Source organism: Drosophila sechellia, chromosome 3R (assembly GCF_004382195.2).
Source record: "Drosophila sechellia strain sech25 chromosome 3R, ASM438219v1, whole genome shotgun sequence".
Classification (NCBI taxonomy): Eukaryota; Metazoa; Arthropoda; class Insecta; order Diptera; family Drosophilidae; genus Drosophila; species Drosophila sechellia.
In genome coordinates, this window is record NC_045952.1 from 7,494,795 (window position 1) to 7,513,289 (window position 18,495).

Sequence of the window (18,495 nt, forward strand, 5' to 3'; positions counted from 1 at the left end):
CAAATTAAAAGCACTTCTGTTTTATTTAAATTATATTTATTTAATCACACTTAACATAGCAAACACAAATGATGTTATTTCGTTTCATTTATGCATTTAAAGTTTTACAACTGTTCTTGTTTGATTTCTCTTTATCAGCTAGTTTTACCAAGTGGCCAATTGTTTAAAATGTTGCGACAAACCGAAGAAAATCCGAGCTGCAGTGCTGTGGTAATGAATTTGCATTTAAGTCGAAGAATTTCCGGTTGTTTGTTGTTGTTCTGCTCGCGAAATTACAACTATATATTTATGTTGCGAAAAATTAATAATATTAATATTTTAATATTAGCATATATGTATATTTATATAAATTATAGTTCTACAGCTTAAACTGAATTTGGAGTGTTTAGTTTTGCTTGCTTTCATTCCGCGGCGGTCGATTTATGCGATACTCATTGATCTGTATGTATATATAAAACTTCAGTTTAAACCGCAGTTAACTACAGCCGGATGTTGTTGCTTTCGATTCTTTTGCTGCTGCTGGTGCTTCTGATGGTGGTGGTGGTGTTGGTGGTGGAGTGGCGGCTTCGATTTGATTTGATTTGATTTATCAATTTATGCGCACATGACAAACTGTGGCTGACAAACGCATAGACATCCTGTGCGGTCCATCGGGTGTGCACTGCTTCTGATCTTGGTGTTGCAGTTCTGGCCGCTGCTGCTCCTCTTGTAGTCGTAGTTGTAATTGCTGTTGCTTCTGTTTATGTTGCTGTTCTGGCGGTTGCGGGGAATAGCGAAAATTGCTTGGGGCGGTCACTGACAGCACTGTTTGCGCACGTCGGCGGTGACAGTCGGCTTCACGTCGATGGGCTCCACGTTCGACGGGCGGATGACGTCGCCTTCCGGCGGATCTCTGATCTGTTTCTGCGACACAATGCGATAGATCTCTGAAACGGGATTACGAGAGTCCATTAGTCGAGCTTCGTTATCATTAATCATCTCTTGACTCTTAATGGAGCATTCAATCTACAGTATGCTACAGTATGCCGATCGATAGTTCGAAAGCAGGCAAGCTAAGTTATCCTGACCGACTTACCTGTGAGTATGTTCTGGAATGCCGTTTCAACGTTCGTGGAGTCAAGGGCCGAGGTTTCTATGAAACTCAAGCCGTTGCGCTCGGCAAACAGCTTCGCCTCGTCCGTGGGTACGGAGCGCAAGTGCCGCAAGTCGGACTTGTTGCCCACCAGCATGATGACGATGTTCTGGTCGGCATGGTCGCGCAGCTCCCGCAGCCACCGCTCCACGTTCTCGTAGGTCAGATGCTTGGCAATGTCATAGACGAGCAGGGCCCCCACGGCACCGCGGTAGTAGGCAGAGGTGATGGCGCGATAACGCTCCTGGCCGGCCGTATCCCAGATTTGCGCTTTAATTGTTTTGCCATCGACCTGCGTTGGATGGACAGGAAGGACGAAACAAAGGACTGCATTAGAATATTGACAGTAATTGGCAATTTCGCCAAGAAATGCTTGCGGCGCATTCGCTTTGAAAATTGATATACATACAAGCATTTGGATTCAATATTCAGACCTAACTGACCTAAATATGACTTATGGATAAGCTTTTAAATATACTAAGAGAACCAAATTTTTGAAATTTCTTACACTAGTTAGAAAAAACGCAGCTGGACGTAGGTTGTATTCATTAGAATCCGATTTGATATACTAAATATTGTCAAATCCTTCGAACAGATGGCACAAAGTACTATTGTACACAAATCCTTATACATACGTAATATTTAATTGTTATTGACCACATAAGTTTATTATTTCAGCACAAGTGACAACTATGATGTCAACATTTTGCCTAATCCCACAGGATGGCTTTCGAAATTATGCAAGAAAGCCAATTGGAAATCCTTTATTTAGTGAAATTCTCGACACTTACTCAAATTGAACAAACTTTTCCCCCCAATTCTCCGATAGACGCCTCAACTACGTGTCCTCCCATCGAAAAGCACACGCAAGTACACCCGTGACTTCCCCCACTGTGGGTGCGGTGCGGTAGATGTTGGGGGTGGAGCTCCCCTCCACCCTCAAGTTCTTGGCCAGCGTACTCACCTCTATGCTGCGCGTTGCAAACTCGACGCCAATCGTCGACTTGGACTCCAAATTGAATTCATTGCGCGTGAAACGTGAGAGCAAATTACTTTTGCCAACACCGGAGTCACCGATAAGGACAACTGCAAAGGATTAGAGGGAATTAGTGACATCGACATTGGCATTGGATAATCGAAGACCCCCAGTTGCATAATTTATGTGGGTGTGTGGTGTGGTGTGGCGTGGCATGGCGTGGCATGGCCCCTTTCTTGTGTTTTACGGCCGGACAGAATGGTCGCTGGTGGCCCGGCTAGGTCATGTCCTCCTTTCACCGCTGGCACTGCGCACCAAGGTCAGCGAGTACATAAAACCGCCATGCTCGGGGGATTTCAGGCCATGGAAAGAAATGTTTTATGATTGGGGCAGTCGACGTTTGGGAGTTCGTGTTATTGTGCTTCATTGCCGATAGCAAACATTTCTTGGATAATTGAGTGGGGGATATTTGTGTGAGCAAATAAGCATCCCAAGTTGATATGCTACCCGATAAAAAATATCCACTGACCTTTTTATGACTCTATTTTTTTATGATAAAGTTTCTCATGTGCAGCCAGAGTTGTTGGCTATAATTTATATTAACTGATATCTAGACACTGTGTTTACTGTCTGTCTGTCTATTAGTTTTCATTTTTGACACCCTTTTCGGACATTGTTGATTCAGCATGTTTGCTAATCCATTCAGAAAACAACAACTAAAACTCATCAAACACCTTTTCGGTCTATCGCTATGGTCATAGCTGGACGGAGAAAATTCAAATAGTAAAATGGTATCATATGAACACTGATTCTTGAGTTCGAAGTTTCGACTGCAATGTCATTAAGATATGAGCTAGAAATTGGGAAAGACTTTTGAATTTATGTCCTGGTTTTTGACTCAATATAGCTAGCAATGTTAGAGAAACAGGTTTTTCTTTCAGTGTGGACAGCTGGGAGCAGCGTGGTTACAGTTATCAGCGAGAGAGCTGAGTCACTTTGTTTTCTACTCTCTTTCTCAGCGCTAATAACGATCTTCAAAGAGAAATTGCACTTAGTTAAGCGGATGCGATGAGAAATTAAAAGGGGAGGAGTGGTAATCAACGGTCATTACTTAGTAGTGGGAATGGCTCGAATAACCCGAAACGGCCCACTTTCGGTTATGTGATTATGCGCTTATCGGTGAGTGGAATTCTTCAACAGTTATTGGCAGTGAGTCATGCCCGTTTAATATTGTTTCATGTGTGAAATTTGAGGCTTCATCATGCATACCGAACACTGACGCATTATTATGGTGATGTTTTTTAACTTTTTGGATACTTGACCCAAAAAAAAAAAACTGGAGATTAAGTTTTAAATATTTGACAAAATATACATGTGTCAGTCACTTTTCATTAATGACATTCAACAGTTGCTCAGCTGTGATAGCAGAGATTTCCAAGCGCAATTGAAATTTATGGCGTAGTAGCAAATGAAGGGAACAAAGAAGAGCTGAGAATTTATGACCTCTGTCCATACATATACATAAACGGGGGAAGATGCGGGATAAAGGTCTTGTTTTCTACCTGCAAATACATCATTTTGCTCTACTGTGCTCCAAATTTTCAATCGAGAGCGGGTCAAAAAGAGAGCGCTCGAGAGAGAGAGCGGAGAGCTACTAAACGAAGTTACAAAAAACCATTGCAAAAGCCAGCTGTACAGAAATCATAATACCCACACTCTCGCTCCATTTACTGGATATCTAATCACTTTAGCATTTCGAGTGGGTGGGCAAGCCTAAAAACTACTTTACAGAGCGATTATAAATACGATCTGCTTGGCTTTTGTATGCAACGTGGCGAGACCAACGGCACTGTAATGACAAAACGAGCAGTTAACGGCAAAGTACGCGTACTCCAGTCCGAAAGAGAACCCCAAAGAGATGGAGATAGGCGGAGTGAGAGCGGGAGAGCCACCAAAGGGCATCCAACTGCAGCAGTAGCAGCAGCAGCAACAACAACAAACCCGGGGGGCGTACTTCTTATTTTGGGAATTAATGACACTCACGCAAACAAACACACCACATACCATCACATGAACTTTGGGCTCTTCGAGTGCACTTTTTTGTTATTCTCCAATTAGTTTCAATTAGTGCCATTGAACCACTGCCTCTCACGGGAGGGAGAGGAGAGAGCCTGAAAGTGCGGCTCCTCCTCTCCTGGTCCACCTTCGGCGATCATCACCCAGCGGCTAGTATCATGTTTATAATTACCTTTGAACAGATAATCGTACTCGTCTTCTCTTGCACCCATTTTGCTCAATTTGTTTTGCTATCGCTCGCTCGGTTCGATATCCTTTGGAAATCCAGTTCCGTCCTTTTTGTTTTGTGTGTGCGGGTGCTAAAAGAAATCCAATAATCCCTGCGCGCCGCCGATTTCTTTAATGCGTTTGTCGTTGGCTCACACACTTCACACTTTTATTTGCAGTTGTAGTTGTAAAGAAAGAGAAAAGTGTATATATCAGTATTTAAGTGGCGAAATCGGTTGCTCTTCTAGCTCGGATGCGTTCGAAAATGTTGGCAGGACTTGTCCGGCAATCGGAGCAGTATTAATTAGACATATGCAGCTGCTTGCAGCGCATTTATTTGCAATTTTCTCTTACACGAAAACTTAGTCACTCCCAATAACGTCACGTTATATTTCCAACGAGACTAGAGATGTTGAAAAACATCGGTACATCGACATTATTTCGGCGATACTTATCGATTTTCTTAATGGCGATGTAAGGCGATAGTAAATTTTTGTGCCCAGCTTATGTTTTACATTTTAAATATAAATATCACTTTTATTTTTGTTTATATGTACATTGTTTTATACTCAAAACCTTAGAAATGTTACATGACTTAGCCTTGTCTTATTAAGTTAAATTGTCTCTTTCACACATTAAATTTTGAAAATAAATCTAAAGTTTGTTTCCATTTTCAGAAGTTTTTCGATTTATTTTAAAACACCAACATACTTCTATCATTATCGATGTTTTCACATCGACTTGCATCACTATATTAACGAGATGGATGTTTTAGTGTTACCAGACGAATTATCATGAACTCGTTTAATCCTGACAAGCCAAAAAAAAAAAAACTGAACACATATTTTAAGGATAATGCAAGCGCATTAAATTATTTACATTTAATTTATTTCCAAATCAAAATGCTTGAATATTTAAAACTTTCCATCCTAAAATGAATTGTTTTCTCAGTAGCAGTAACTGTTTATAATTTAGTATCTTATTTAAAAAATTAATTAAAATAGAAAACATTCCGATCTCAAGTAAAAAACCCCTGTTTACAAATCGGAGTAAAAATGTGTTTATTTTAATATAAAATACTTGTAAAAAACGATAAATTAAGTATAATGTGCAACTAATACTTCCGTTGATCTCATGTGAGTTAAAAAACTTTGTTCCTATTGCACTTAAATGCGAGCGCGTTGCAAGGCCACGGCTGGATAAATGAGCAGAAGTCCCCCGGCGATATAGGTGATCCTGGATCCCACGCACCAGAAGGCTATCAAGGATTAAAGAGATTAGAGAAGGTGTAATCCTAAGGCATCTGAGGAGCTCACCAATGCAACCCACCACGGGGCCCAGAGCTCGAGCCAAAGCTCCCAGTGAGCGGAATATGCCCAGTACTGAACCCTTCTGGTCATCGTTTCCGTATTTGGATACGAGGGTGGTCAGACAGGTGACAGCAAAGGCTGTGGAGATTGCGAACAGAGTCATGCCGGCGTAGAGCATCCGACTGCCCTCGGCTAGGCCGACTACTACGAATGCGGGTACAATCAGGTACAGACTGAAGATGGCATAGCACTTGATCTTCGCCTCGGGCAGCCGTCGGACCACCGATCCCTGCAGCAAAGTCATGATTACACCTAGGAAAAGACACAAATTAAATTGGGAATATTGTCGATTATCAACTTGCTTCCATACCCGTTGTCAAAAACATCTTCGCCTGATCCATCGAAGTGTAACCGAATTTGTGGTACATCAGAAATGTGACGGTAAACTCCAAGCCGGAATACAGAAAGAGATACAAGAAGTATACCAGGCCAATGGATCGCAGGGCCGCAATGTCTTTCTTGGGCACATTTTTGATGGCAGCAAATCTGGCAGTGGAAGAATTCTTTTGAAATATGATTGTACAATCCAGACATAATCATTGGTAATAATCTTCTAGCTAACTGGACTCCATTCCCTGTAACTACCATTAATCAAAAGCAATCCACAATTTACCAACTGATAAGGCAATCAAACAAACGTGTCCGAGAACCCGGCATGATAAAAGTGTCTATCAAACCAGTCAGGCAAGTCCGGGTGGCTTGCAGTTCTCACCGTATGACGATTTCGATTTGATCCCATGACAGGTTTTCGAGACATGCTAATTAAAACATTGAATTACCTAAATATGGCCGAAAAGTTGAGCAACTGCAGGCCATAAGACAGTGCAGATGATATCTCCTTAACACGTTTCTCCTGCGTAAAGGTCAAACAATTAATTGTGTTGGGCATATATTTCATTTAGACAATCATACGCACCTTGGGCAACGTTTCCCGCAGACAGCACGCCAGGACCACAAGATCTCCAACGGCCAGGCCAAACGCCAGCAGAGAAGGCAACACAAACCAAGTGCTTCCACTTTTATCGGAGAATATGGCGAACAGGGCTCCAATCATCGGCCCCACAATAAAGCCCAGCGAGAAGGCCACGCCCACAAGGGCCATACCGCGTCCACGGGTCTTAACGCTGGACACATCCGTAATGACGGACATGCACAGCGATATGTTGCCCTTGCTAATGCCGCCCACGAAGCGGGCCAAAACGAACAGGGCAAAGTTACTGGAGCAGGCCCAGATCAGATAGGATAAGGCAATGCCACTCTATAGATGAAAGAAGACAGGTGGCTTAAGAAGGGTTTACTTAATTGGGGCTTGGCTAAGGAGTTTGAATATTACGATTTCCACGCTTTTGGATAAAACTCGTGGTTGCATGAAATGTTGTCCAAGTCAAAAAGGAAACTAACAAGACTAGTTTAGTGCACATTAAAGCAGTGAGCACACTGGGATTACCTACCGCACAAGCCAGCAGGACTGGTTTTCGTCCGTAGTAGTCCGAGAGTCCTCCGACAATCGGACTGGCCACGAACTGCAGGAAGCTGAACATGGAGCCGAGAAACCCCCCGAATAGCACCGATATGTAGCGATCTGGGGCGCCCAGGAGCTGCTGGAACCAGCGCACCCGATCCGTGAGCACCGCATACAGGCCGGAGCTGTCGTTCTGGCGATAATGCTCCAACAGCGAGGGCAGGAGCGGGAGAATAATGGTGAAGGCCAGCAAGTCGAAGAGCAGCGATACGAAGATTATGTATATCATGGGATCACTCTTCTCCGGCTTTCCATTCTCCGATGCTTCCTTATCCAGCGCTTTATTGTTGTTGTGATGGTGACTTCCGGTTTGGCTGTGGTTTTGCTTCTCCACGGCAGCGGTTCCATTGTGGCGACTCCGTAGGTCGGCCATCTTTGCTGATTTCGGGTGTTAGCTTGAGCCGTGATTGCGTGCGTGTACGGGTATTACTGCAACATAACTGTATCAACGGAACCACAACTCCACCGACAACTATTGGCCCTCTCGAGAAGCGGCCAGCCAACGCGAAGCCAAAGTGAAAGCTGAACAGCAACAGCTGTTCCACGGCGGCCTACAACGAGCAGACGGCATTCCAACCTGTTGCTTGCTGGAGATATTTGAAAATAGGGCGCCAAACTGAGTTATTCAAACATCTGTATTTAATTACTTTTCTGTAAGCAAAATTACCCACCATGATTATGTAGGCGAACATAACTAAATAACTTAAATCTTTAATTATTTTCCAATTATTTTACAAAACAAAGTCTTTTGCTTAAATAGTTAAGAACAGGTTAGCATTATATGAAATTAGGTTTTTGTTAATTATGTGTGTAATTTGATGACTAGTTTTTGCCCATTTGATTGATTTATTTATTTTATTACAATCTTTGTGAAATATACTTTTTTTAATGTATATGCAGTCGGATATTCTGTGACACAACTTTGTATTATAATTTAAAACATACCGCCTAATATTGTTATCGTCTGTTATCGAAAGTCAAACCGCGATAACACTTAGTAAATGTTCGATATACCACACCGATAAGTCGGCGAAATAATTGCTCATTAAGTTCTGGTAAAAAGTTGTTTAGAAGAGTAACAAGTGCGTTTTAAGATGTCCAAAGTGACCGTGCAAGACATTGAGGCGGTGGACGACTACTGGGGACCGACATTCCGTTCGATCCTCGAAGGTGACTGCGAATATAAGCAATTTGCTCACTGTGTTTACGCCCATTTCCCTTTTTCCTAACAGGCAACAACACCAAGCAGATTGGCGACCAACTGGAGCAGCGTATACGGAGCCATGACAAGGAGATCGAGCGGATCTGCAACCTGTACTACCAGGGCTTCATCGAATCAATTCAGGAGCTGCTCCAGGTGCGCACGCAGGCACAGCAGCTGCACAACGAGGTGCATTCCCTGGACACTTCCCTTCGCCAGATCAGCGCCTCGCTGATTCAGCAGGGCAATGATCTAGTGCGTGCTCGTCAGATCGAATCCAATCTGGCCAGCGCCATCGAGGCACTCAAATCCTGTCTGCCCGCATTGGAGTGCTACATGAAGTTCACACAGCAGGCCAAGAACAAGCAGTACTACCAGGCGCTGAGAACTCTGGAGACGCTGGAGACGGAGCACCTAACGCGCTTAAAGACACACAACTATCGATTCGCCACCCAGATGCAGATACAGATTCCCATAATCAAGGAAAACATCCGTCGCTCTTCCGCCTCGGACTTCCGAGAGTTTCTCGAGAACATCCGCAAGTTTTCGCCCCGCATCGGCGAGCTGGCCATCACACACACAAAACAGCTGCAAAAGCGTGATATCAACGCCATCATTGCCGAGCACATACAGCAGATGAATGGAGGCGAAGCCGGCGGAGCAGGTGCTGGCGGGGATGATGATGGTGCCAACGTTAGTGCTCAGGACCTCATTGACTTCTCCCCCATCTACCGCTGCCTACACATCTACATGGTGCTGGGTCAGCGGGAGTACTTCGAGAAGGACTACCGTCAGCAGCGCAGGGATCAGGCCAAACTGGTGCTTCAACCGCCGCCCAACATGCACGACAATTTGGAGGCCTACAAAACGTACATCTGTGCCATCGTTGGCTTCTTTGTGGTCGAGGATCACGTTAAAAACACGGCGGGCGATGTCGTGACCAGCAGTTATTTGGACGATCTGTGGTCCAGCTCGCTAACCAAGTTTGTCAACGAGATCAGCATGAGTTCTTCCTCCTGCACCGATCCTAATATCCTTCTGCGCATTAAGAACCTCATAATGCTGTCCATCAATACGTTTAAGTGCTACGGTTACACCGTGAACATCCTCTGGGAACTATTGCACAACATGCGGGATCATTATAATGAGGTGAGCGTTGAGAAATTTTATAAGCCTTACTTTGTTTGTAAAACTTTTGGCTTTCCTTTCCAGGTTTTACTGCAACGTTGGGTGCATGTGTTCCGCGAAATTCTCGACAAGGAACAGTTCCTGCCCATGGTTGTGCAAAACACAGAAGAGTATGAATGCATCATCGAACGATTCCCCTTCCATTCGGAACAGCTTGAAAACGCTCCCTTTCCAAAGAAATTCCCGTTTTCGAGAATGGTGCCGGAGGTGTATCACCAGGCGAAGGAATTCATGTATGCCTGCATGAAGTTCGCCGAGGAGCTAACCCTATCGCCCAACGAGGTGGCCGCCATGGTGCGCAAGGCGGCCAATCTGCTGCTCACGCGAAGTTTCAGTGGCTGTCTATCTGTGGTGTTCCGCCAGCCGAGCATCACGCTGACGCAGCTCATTCAGATCATAATCGACACGCAGTACTTGGAGAAGGCAGGACCGTTTCTGGACGAGTTCGTGTGTCACATGACCAACACAGAGAGAAGTGTATCTCAAACACCATCGGCCATGTTCCATGTGGCCCGGCAAGACGCCGAGAAGCAAGTGGGCCTACGTATTTGCTCGAAGATCGATGAGTTCTTCGAGCTAAGCGCCTATGACTGGTTACTGGTAGAGCCGCCGGGAATAGCCTCCGCCTTCATTACTGACATGATTTCCTACCTTAAGAGCACCTTTGACAGCTTCGCCTTCAAGCTGCCCCACATCGCCCAGGCGGCCTGTCGACGCACCTTCGAGCACATTGCAGAGAAGATTTACTCGATCATGTATGACGAGGATGTGAAGCAGATTTCCACCGGAGCCCTCACTCAAATCAACCTGGATCTAATGCAGTGCGAGTTTTTTGCTGCCTCGGAACCCGTGCCTGGTCTGAAGGAAGGAGAGCTGAGCAAGTACTTCCTGCGTAACCGTCAGCTGTTGGACCTGCTCATTCTAGAGGAATGGAGCACGTATTTCCATGACTATGGCAAGCAAGAAAACCGCTACCATCTGGTGCAACCTCAGTCTATTATTGTGATACTAGAAAAGATTCGCGAGGCGGACAAGAAGCCCATTTTCTCGCTGGTGCGAAAGAATGACAAGAAGAAGCTTTTGGAGACGGTGCTAAAGCAGCTAAAGCACATCGCCGATAGACAGAATTAGAAATATCAGGCTTTAAGCAAACACTATTGTTTTAACCAAGCGTTTCCTTGTTGATTTCATGTAATCATTAACTATAGCTTTTCATCTTTATTGTTTAGGCTAATTTGAGTTTTCACATGGAAAAAGTATATAGTTCTCATTACATTTGATTCGATTTGTTTTTATAAAAGACAAATTTCAATTTAAACTGCTCGACCCGTTGAACGTGTAAAGTTGTATTTTGAATTTTGATTCTTATGTACAAAAAGCGCAGAACTTTAGCGGTTGCCTACGTACGGATTGTTGATAAATACAAAACGAAAACGACATAAAATGAAAACAAACGGAGAGGAACGTCTAAATAACAAATTGTATATAATTATTAGATGTATGTAGCGTACGTGTATTGTGTAGGTATATTCCGCAAATCGTAATAAACTAACTTCTAAGTTACGTATATGCGTTGTTTGTGTTGCTTTTGTCAACTCTTCGTCTCCAAATGCTTGGGCGCATCCGCATACGTGAACTTCAGGCGGAATGCCTCGGCCAGCAGTACATTGATTTGTCGATCGGACCAGTTGTGTGTTGGCAGATTTTGTAGCAGCAACATGAGACCCTGTCACATAGCAAGATGGCAATGATCAGTAGACGTTGCAGGAAGGGCATCTTTTCGGCTCGAAACTCACCTGGAAATCGTTTTGTTGCATCAGCTGCTCCTTCCAGTGCAGAAGGAATGCCGCGCACACGTACAAGTGGAACAGGGCGAAGCCGTCGGACTCTGCGAGATATGTGTCCCACAATCGGATGGTGCAGTGCAGCGGCAGCTCGCGTGTCAGCAGATTGTTCATCCAGCGAAATGAGAATTGCAAGTAGTCGACACCATGTGCCTGTAGATGACGATGTAAGTTCACTGAAAACACAAATTACAATTTATTATCATCACTCGCAAATTGTAGGTTGCATGTCCAATTGGCTTATCTAGTAATCTAGTAATTATCTGTTCCGAACACTTGCGATCATAATAATGTTGATACGTGTCATGGCCTATTGACCAAAAGCTATCTTACACCATATAAGCTTCTGGACAAACGTGTGTAAATTTGTAAAATTTAAAGCATCTTCGGTATCTTTGACAGGGCACATCAAAATGGCTTGATTTTGATGAGGCTTTTGTTTGCTTACACAAGCCCCATGCCTTCCAATTTATCTTATCACAAGAGCATTAACATATCTCTATCTATATTTGATCACCTTCATTGCAAGGTAATCTTGATGTGACGTTTATCTACTGCCAAAGGTACAGCATTCCCACTCACCGTCAATGCGCTGTATCAGATCCTTGAGTTGGTTAACCTTCTCCTGTATGCCCAGCTGGGCAAAGATGTAGTTATCCTGAATGCAGTCGAGAAACTTAGATAAGCACCAAAACGAGTCCGCCTCGATAATGTTTCGAGTCTCCTCGGGCAGCGTGGACATGTCGTACTTTTCGAGATCCGTATTCGGCGTCAAGGCCTCCTGTAGAAAGACGATAAAGAAGGGTGTGACCAGGTCGTTGATGCCCTGCACGTAGCCGGAGGCAGGATGGCGAATGGCCCAGATAAAGAGAATGCGCTCGAACATCTCCTGGACAAGCTGCTGCTGGAAGAGCGGAATCTGGGGGTTCATTCGTGGCACATCGATGTGAATCTGGCGGTATGTGTCCTGTTGCGTCTCATCCTGGCTATCCACCCGGAAGTAGTTGTGCCTGAGGTCCTGGTAGCCCTGCCGCTTGCTCTCCAGCACCGCCATCCTTCGCTCACTTGAAGGCGGAAGATACTTCGAAAGGAGTCGCCAGCTGACAGCTCGCATCTGGAGTGCGGTTTTATTAGAATTACACAACGAAAGATTGCTCGATGCTCACCTTCCGAGGCACACCAGACCAGCTGATCTTCTTGAGAGCCACCAAGTCCAGTTGAGGCGAGTCTAGCACCACTTGGAATTTTTCAATTTTCGTTTCGTACTCGCTGTCCTGGCAATTCGAGCTTATCTTCTGCAATTGCGGTCTGCCCGGGTAGTTCCTCAATCTAGATCTGAAATGGCCATCTATATTACTAACTGTTGGGGTCTTGATTGTTTTCGGTCTTGGTTCCGCGTCTTCCGACATTGCTCTGTTGGAAGAGCTGGGAGTGGCTATCAGTTAAGAAAGTGAAATGCTTCAGGAGCGGTTGCCAAGGTGCTTAATATTCGTTAAAACGTGGCGAATGGCAATAATAAATTGGGAGCGCCCCAATGGTTAACAACATACATAGGTAATTTTAACCTAATTACATGGTAATATTATGTTTATCATGATTGTAACTCCTGGCTGTAATTTAAACACATTTAAAAAACGATTGAAAGTGTTAAAATAATTTAAAGGCTTCTATTTTCGTTTAAAAATTGAATCTAATTTTGTAGTATTTAAACTTTTATATGACGGAATTCTTGGGTTCATATCTTTAATTTCTACTTTGATAATAAACACGTTAATTCTTTTTAAATAGCACCTAGGAAATAATTCAGAAAGCGGGTTCGATCCGCTCTACACCCCTGACTTGTTTGCACAACTGCAGGCATTGGGTTCAACTTTCTTTTTGACTTCCCAGTTGAGTTGGCGCCGCTCACCTGTTTTCGTTACTGTCCGGCAGAGATCTGCGGTCTTCCTTGCAGTCGTCCGTCGAGCTACTGCTGACTGGGACCAAATCTGCGCCACTTTCGTTTGCTGACCGGGATGCATTATGGTTCTGGTTACTTCGAGAGTGCGTCTCGATCACGTTGAGAGCCACCGTCTGCGACACTTGCCGGGAGAAATGAGCCGCATCTGTTGGGGGATCAAAACGGGATCAGCGGTTGAGGAAAACCATCGGTGTTGCAGAACCATTACCACCACCAGCTCCAACGGCCGCGGCAGCCGCCTCCGTGCTGCTGATGATGCAGAACTCGTCGTCACCCATGTCCCAGGCATCGCTCACCGACTTCTGGTACTCGGTAAAGGTGGACACCATACCAGATCCGGGGGCAGCGCCGCGACCGACCGCTACCCCAACTGCCGCCGCCTTCTCGAGCTCCCGCTTGGGACTGGGCCGTCCGGGCACTCGACGTCCGCTGTTTTTCCAAAAGGTCGAAGAGTTTGCGCCGGGCGTTGGTCCGGCTCCACTGGCCACGGTTACTACTGCTCCACCTGCTCCTGGTGTTCCTGTTGCTGCTGCTGTGGACTCGGCTAGTTCAGTTTGGCTCTTTGCTGATAATTGCTCTACATTGTTATCCATCATACGTTCCCTAGATCCGATTCTATGTCAGCGTCATTATTTTATTTTGCATCAAAAACAGTGTGACCATCGCAGCTATTTACGGCTTTCACCGCATGACACTTCTTGGTAGTGATGCGAACGTGTCGTGATCGTGAGTGACTGGGGCGAAACCGACTCATATTGATACCCATTACTTGTGGAGAAGAGGGTATACTAGGTTCCAACCAGTCGATCCAGACACATAAATTTTAAAAAATTAAAACGCGTAATTCACGACCTATTTCTATGTAAAAGCTTTTAGAAATATGGAAAAAAGGTATGTAATTAGCAAAATATTAAATAAAGAGTGTAATCTTAGAGGTATAAACAAAACGAAAAAGTTTTGGATAGAGTTCTTTCTGCAGTTAGGTAGTATAATTATGTAATTATAATTATTGGTAGTAATGCTATTACTTATTAGTAACGGATAAATGGGAAATATCCAATTCACCGTTATACGTTTCGTTGCATGACTATGACCTCTCACCTGGCAACCCTGGCGAATGCGCTTTGGCTTTCGACTGCAAACGTGCACGGCCACTCAGTGCAAAACAAGTGTCTTTCGGCGTGATAAGAACCAGAACCCGCAATAAACGATTTCATTATTCGGTGGAACAATTGCAAGCTCCAAAACTATGCCATAAGGGGCAGTCGCCATTCAAGCAGTCAGTGTGGAACCAGCAAGATGCAGAAGCAAGAGGAGGTGCTGTCGCGCCTGCGAACGATATTTGACATATTTTTGCGCGAGAACTTTTCCACTACCAACAATGTTTACTTTGAGAAGCTCCTCACACATTTGCAGGCCAAGGGTGAGTTTACCAATCGGAGTGGCCCCGCTATCTGCCATTAAATCCCCAAATGAATCCGATCTGTCCGTAGAAAACGCCTTTGTGCTGCAGACCCCATTCGTGGTGGAGTGGGTGGACAGGTGCATCACGGCGGTGACTGAGGACTTCAACAAGATCCACCCGAAGGTGATATCCTTCATGCTGAATCTGACCAGTTTTCTGGCGAACAATGAGTGGATGATCGTGCGCCTAAGGGAGCTGGATATAGTAAACAGGTGAGTGGCAGGACAGAAAACCTGGATGTAATCTCTTAAAATAAATCCACTACCATTTTAGAGCAGTGAAACTCCTACAGAGGGAACACAACTTAAGCCCATCGATTAAGTTAGGTGGCATACGTCTGATGAAAGCCATCACCGTGTATAGCATGGTGCTGGCCTTTCTGCGGATGCACCGCATCTGGACGCTGCTCATCCAGTATTCCAAAAACGATCACACGCTGTACGTGGTGCGGGAGGCCCGGCAGGTGCTCTACAACATGCTGTACAAGTCCTGCGACAAGCTGCACGACAAGGCTGTTACCCTGGAGATTCTGTCGGAGATTATGCAGCCGATTCACGACAATCTGTATAAGAACACCGACGGCGTGGAGCGCATCCACATCAAGGTGGACGACAACGAGCTGTTGCACAAGATCTCGGCGACACTGGATCTGCTGTCCTACATTCTACAGCAGACGCTGGTGCTCGAGGAGCGCACCACTCTGATCACTCTGCTCAAGGAGTATCACGATTTCGAGATTAACATTTGGAAGCTAATCGATATGACCCACAATCCGTACTTTATCGAGAAGATATTCACCACACTGAGCAGCTACAACTTTGCCCTGCTGTTGCACGAAAAGTTGCTGAATCCGGACGCCACCGAGCCGCCGGAGGAGTTCACCGAGTTCGGGTTGGCATTCTTTAATCTCATGAAATTCTTAATTACCCGCAAGGACGGCTTGAGCTTTGTGAAGTTGGCGGAGCTCAATCATGTACTGTGGAAAAAACTCGGACCTCGTGCGCCCAAGGAAATTGTCATCCAACAAGAGCGCGTTACGTTTGAAAACCAGTTAATCTGCTTTCACATGCTGCCGTTGCTTTTCTCCATAAAGTACGCACAGAAGATCGCCGACGAGGAGAGCAAGGTAGAGCTCTTCGACGCCTATGTTGTCAAGTTGCTGGAGATCTCCTGCGAACAGACCTTGCGGCTCTGCTACACAATGCGGGACAACTTCTTTTCTGCAGACGGCATGGCTGTTGGCTTGGTGACGGCTGGCCTGGCAAACAAGTGCATACACAGCCTGTTGGCCCTGGAAAACGTTCTCGATCGGGAGCAGGCGGTTACTGTGTGTCAGGCTTTGCTATATGTGCTTCGCGAGGCAGTGGCCATGAGTGTTATAACAAACAATGGGCAGGAAGACTGTCACAGCGTGAGCAGCGCGGGCAGCTCCTACCTAGAATTGTATCCCCGGGGCACCGAACAGGTAGTCAACGATCCACAAGTTTTGCATTCCGTCATGGTGGGCTTGCGCACCTTGATCGAACGCTTCAAGATCACTTGGAAGGAGTCGGTGGAGACCATTGGCCTGGTCAATTGTCTGGCATTTGTCCTGGAGAACACAAGCATGGATGCCAGGGTAAGCGAAACATACACTCATTTCTATTGGGTAAAAATTTCATTACATTTGTTTCTGTATTTACAGTGCACTGTCCAAGCGCTGAAGCTCGTCCAGCTGGCTGTGGAGCATTTCCTTTCACCGAATATGGCTCTTTTGGTGGATAACTTGCAGGGCTCAGCGCTGGTTTGTCTGGGTCCCATTATCGTCAAGCGAATGCACGACACAATGTGGGAGGTGCGTGACACAACGCTGGAGCTCACCACCTCTATAGCCAGTATCTCCCGCATCAGTAAGCATGTGATTATTTTAACGTAGTGCCTAACTTTAATAATACGTTGCTCCTGTAGAGTTTCCCGCCTTTCAACGGTTTCTAATCGACTCAAAGATACCCCCGATAGTTTACGAAATGGCCAAGAATGACTCGGAAGGTTATGTGAGAGCGTCTGCCTTCAAGTGTCTTTCCCAAATGGTCTCCATAAACCTTTTGTGGGAGAATGGTCTAAGCCAGCTCGATCTTGTGGTGAGTTTATTTGTGTATATGCCCAGAAACAATCATTATTAAACACTTTGAATTCTCGACAGGACCATCTTCTTTTTGTAATGTATCGGGAGAACAACGATATCGTTAGAGCCGAGGCCGTGATTACGCTGATGAAGATCTACGAGCACCGCAAGATCCACGAGAAGTACAAGAACACGCTCTTCTCAACCCTCAACTATTGTGTTATCGGGGATCATCACACGGAAGTGAAGCTGAATGCTTTGAATTTTTGGCGCCGCGAGTTCTACCGGCAGTTCAGCAATCAGGGCATGATAGATGGCTCTTTTCCCACAGTGACCTTCTCTAAGGAACAGAAGAAGATTGTCACGCTGACGGAGAAAGAGATCCAGACCAGCATTGCTAAAGTATTTGGTGGAGTACAACAGTACGGATATTTTGGCATCCTGCTCAAGTGCCTGCGTGAGGAGACTTCAATGGAGATTCTGGAATTCCTCATTAAGGGCGTCAAGATCATGACGGAGAAATTCGAGCGCTACAAGGGCATAATGGAAGAGATCGAAATGCGATCGCCGCTCTCGGACAGAGAGCGGCCAATATTCGACTTTCCGTCCCAGCCGCAGCCAACTCCGATTCCAGAGCAGCCACCGATCAATCCCACCGAGGCGGACGAAGTCATCGAGTCCATATTGAACTCGCAGGATGCACAGCTTCTGGAGAAGGCGTTTGAGACCCAGATGAAGATAAACGCGGAAGGGAAAACAGCGGAGAAGCGGCACATCGATGCGTTCTACTATAAGCAGTTCGCAGTGCCATTGCGGCAGTTCTTTGAGGAGCTCAAGACCATTGACCTGGACCAGTTGGTCAAGCAGCACCAGGAGTGGTTCGAGTGCAGAGAGAACTTTACCTCCCTGCTGGATGACATCCTAGGTGCGCTGAAGCGCGACAATGAGAACATGATTTCGGACTGTTACTAATCCCGAGCTAAGTCGTTTTCCAGTCAAAAAAACCCCTCTGTGAAGTAAGCTAAAAGTGTTTTTCCGAGAAATAGAAAATATTTTTGATAACTAAGTTTTGAACACAAAATGAGATTTTATTTCGCCGGCGCAGATAAAATAAATAATAATACAGTAACAAAATGTAACAGTAAATGTTTTAAATGACTAACCATATTTCAAATCAAGACGACCTATATTCAAAAGTTTTTGCTCCTTTTTAAATTATTGGTGTGCTGGTCACACCGTTCGCGTCGTGTTTGTTTTGGTTTTCTGTTGGTGATGACACACTTTTAGAGCGATGTGAACCGAGTTCTTATCGATACATCCATAAAAGAAGCTACCTTATACCTCTTGCAAAAAATATTAGATTTGCAAATTTAAAACGCAAAAACCCGAAAAATTGTATAACTTCGACATTTATAACTTTATATTTATAACTATCGGATAGTGTTCGCAA

General features: G+C 45.1%; 5 protein-coding genes across 6 annotated transcripts; 2 read left to right on the plus strand and 3 right to left on the minus strand.

Moving 5' to 3' along the window:
- Positions 1-72: 72 nt before the first annotated feature.
- On the minus strand, positions 73-4,838 carry LOC6620056 (ras-related protein Rab-11A). The gene is made up of 5 exons (XM_002044232.2): positions 4,746-4,838; positions 4,357-4,557; positions 2,097-2,218; positions 1,076-1,424; positions 73-926 (listed from the first exon to the last, which is right to left on the minus strand). Exons 2-5 carry the CDS (start codon positions 4,394-4,396, stop codon positions 793-795), a joined length of 645 nt encoding a protein of 214 aa, XP_002044268.1. The 5' UTR covers positions 4,397-4,557; positions 4,746-4,838; the 3' UTR covers positions 73-792.
- Positions 4,839-5,427: 589 nt separating this feature from the next.
- LOC6620057 (major facilitator superfamily domain-containing protein 10) lies at positions 5,428-7,798 on the minus strand. The gene is made up of 6 exons (XM_002044233.2): positions 7,213-7,798; positions 6,678-7,019; positions 6,541-6,614; positions 6,072-6,247; positions 5,708-6,013; positions 5,428-5,649 (listed from the first exon to the last, which is right to left on the minus strand). Exons 1-6 carry the CDS (start codon positions 7,654-7,656, stop codon positions 5,558-5,560), a joined length of 1,434 nt encoding a protein of 477 aa, XP_002044269.1. The 5' UTR covers positions 7,657-7,798; the 3' UTR covers positions 5,428-5,557.
- Positions 7,799-8,284: 486 nt separating this feature from the next.
- Positions 8,285-11,239, plus strand: LOC6620058 (exocyst complex component 6). Its single transcript, XM_002044234.2, has 3 exons — positions 8,285-8,453; positions 8,516-9,633; positions 9,697-11,239. Exons 1-3 carry the CDS (start codon positions 8,378-8,380, stop codon positions 10,801-10,803), a joined length of 2,301 nt encoding a protein of 766 aa, XP_002044270.1. The 5' UTR covers positions 8,285-8,377; the 3' UTR covers positions 10,804-11,239.
- On the minus strand, positions 10,871-14,155 carry LOC6620059 (TBC1 domain family member 22B). 2 transcript variants are annotated; one of them, XR_004362052.1, is made up of 7 exons: positions 13,685-14,155; positions 13,426-13,621; positions 12,683-12,851; positions 12,099-12,630; positions 11,469-11,692; positions 11,184-11,398; positions 10,871-11,071 (listed from the first exon to the last, which is right to left on the minus strand). XR_004362052.1 is itself a non-coding variant. In XM_002044235.2 (6 exons), exons 1-6 carry the CDS (start codon positions 14,070-14,072, stop codon positions 11,264-11,266), a joined length of 1,644 nt encoding a protein of 547 aa, XP_002044271.1. In that variant the 5' UTR covers positions 14,073-14,154; the 3' UTR covers positions 11,135-11,263. The 2 variants fall into 2 exon arrangements, 1 of the variants encoding a protein (XP_002044271.1); XM_002044235.2 differs by lacking the exon at positions 10,871-11,071 and having other exon boundaries at positions 11,135-11,398; positions 13,685-14,154.
- A 620-nt stretch (positions 14,156-14,775) lies between these two features.
- On the plus strand, positions 14,776-18,111 carry LOC6620060. The gene is made up of 6 exons (XM_002044236.2): positions 14,776-14,899; positions 14,970-15,153; positions 15,215-16,559; positions 16,626-16,830; positions 16,889-17,061; positions 17,124-18,111. The coding sequence occupies exons 1-6, from the start codon at positions 14,776-14,778 to the stop codon at positions 18,015-18,017; spliced, it is 2,925 nt and encodes a 974-aa protein (XP_002044272.1). The 3' UTR covers positions 18,018-18,111.
- The last annotated feature ends 384 nt before the right edge of the window (positions 18,112-18,495 follow it).

Excerpts from the sequence above, each read along its gene's own strand:
- LOC6620056 (XM_002044232.2), bottom strand. The coding sequence starts at position 4,396 with ATGGGTGCAAGAGAAGACGAGTACGATTATCTGTTCAAAG. Across the intron at positions 1,425-2,096 it reads TTGCAACGCGCAGCATAGAG|GTCGATGGCAAAACAATTAA; the intron begins GTGAGTACGCTG and ends CATCCAACGCAG. Across the intron at positions 927-1,075 it reads ATTCCAGAACATACTCACAG|AGATCTATCGCATTGTGTCG; the intron begins GTAAGTCGGTCA and ends ATCCCGTTTCAG.
- LOC6620059 (XM_002044235.2), bottom strand. The coding sequence starts at position 14,072 with ATGATGGATAACAATGTAGAGCAATTATCAGCAAAGAGCCAAACTGAA. Across the intron at positions 12,852-13,425 it reads CCGGACAGTAACGAAAACAG|ATCTAGATTGAGGAACTACC; the intron begins GTGAGCGGCGCC and ends TGGCCATTTCAG. Across the intron at positions 11,399-11,468 it reads TGCAACAAAACGATTTCCAG|GGTCTCATGTTGCTGCTACA; the intron begins GTGAGTTTCGAG and ends GCTATGTGACAG.
- LOC6620060 (XM_002044236.2), top strand. The coding sequence starts at position 14,776 with ATGCAGAAGCAAGAGGAGGTGCTGTCGCGCCTGCGAACGATATTTGAC. Across the intron at positions 14,900-14,969 it reads CACACATTTGCAGGCCAAGG|AAAACGCCTTTGTGCTGCAG; the intron begins GTGAGTTTACCA and ends ATCTGTCCGTAG. Across the intron at positions 16,560-16,625 it reads ACACAAGCATGGATGCCAGG|TGCACTGTCCAAGCGCTGAA; the intron begins GTAAGCGAAACA and ends CTGTATTTACAG.
- LOC6620058 (XM_002044234.2), top strand. The coding sequence starts at position 8,378 with ATGTCCAAAGTGACCGTGCAAGACATTGAGGCGGTGGACGACTACTGG. Across the intron at positions 8,454-8,515 it reads ATTCCGTTCGATCCTCGAAG|GCAACAACACCAAGCAGATT; the intron begins GTGACTGCGAAT and ends TTTTCCTAACAG. Across the intron at positions 9,634-9,696 it reads TGCGGGATCATTATAATGAG|GTTTTACTGCAACGTTGGGT; the intron begins GTGAGCGTTGAG and ends TTTCCTTTCCAG.
- LOC6620057 (XM_002044233.2), bottom strand. The coding sequence starts at position 7,656 with ATGGCCGACCTACGGAGTCGCCACAATGGAACCGCTGCCGTGGAGAAG. Across the intron at positions 7,020-7,212 it reads CAGTCCTGCTGGCTTGTGCG|AGTGGCATTGCCTTATCCTA; the intron begins GTAGGTAATCCC and ends TTTCATCTATAG. Across the intron at positions 5,650-5,707 it reads CCCCGTGGTGGGTTGCATTG|CCTTCTGGTGCGTGGGATCC; the intron begins GTGAGCTCCTCA and ends AATCCTTGATAG.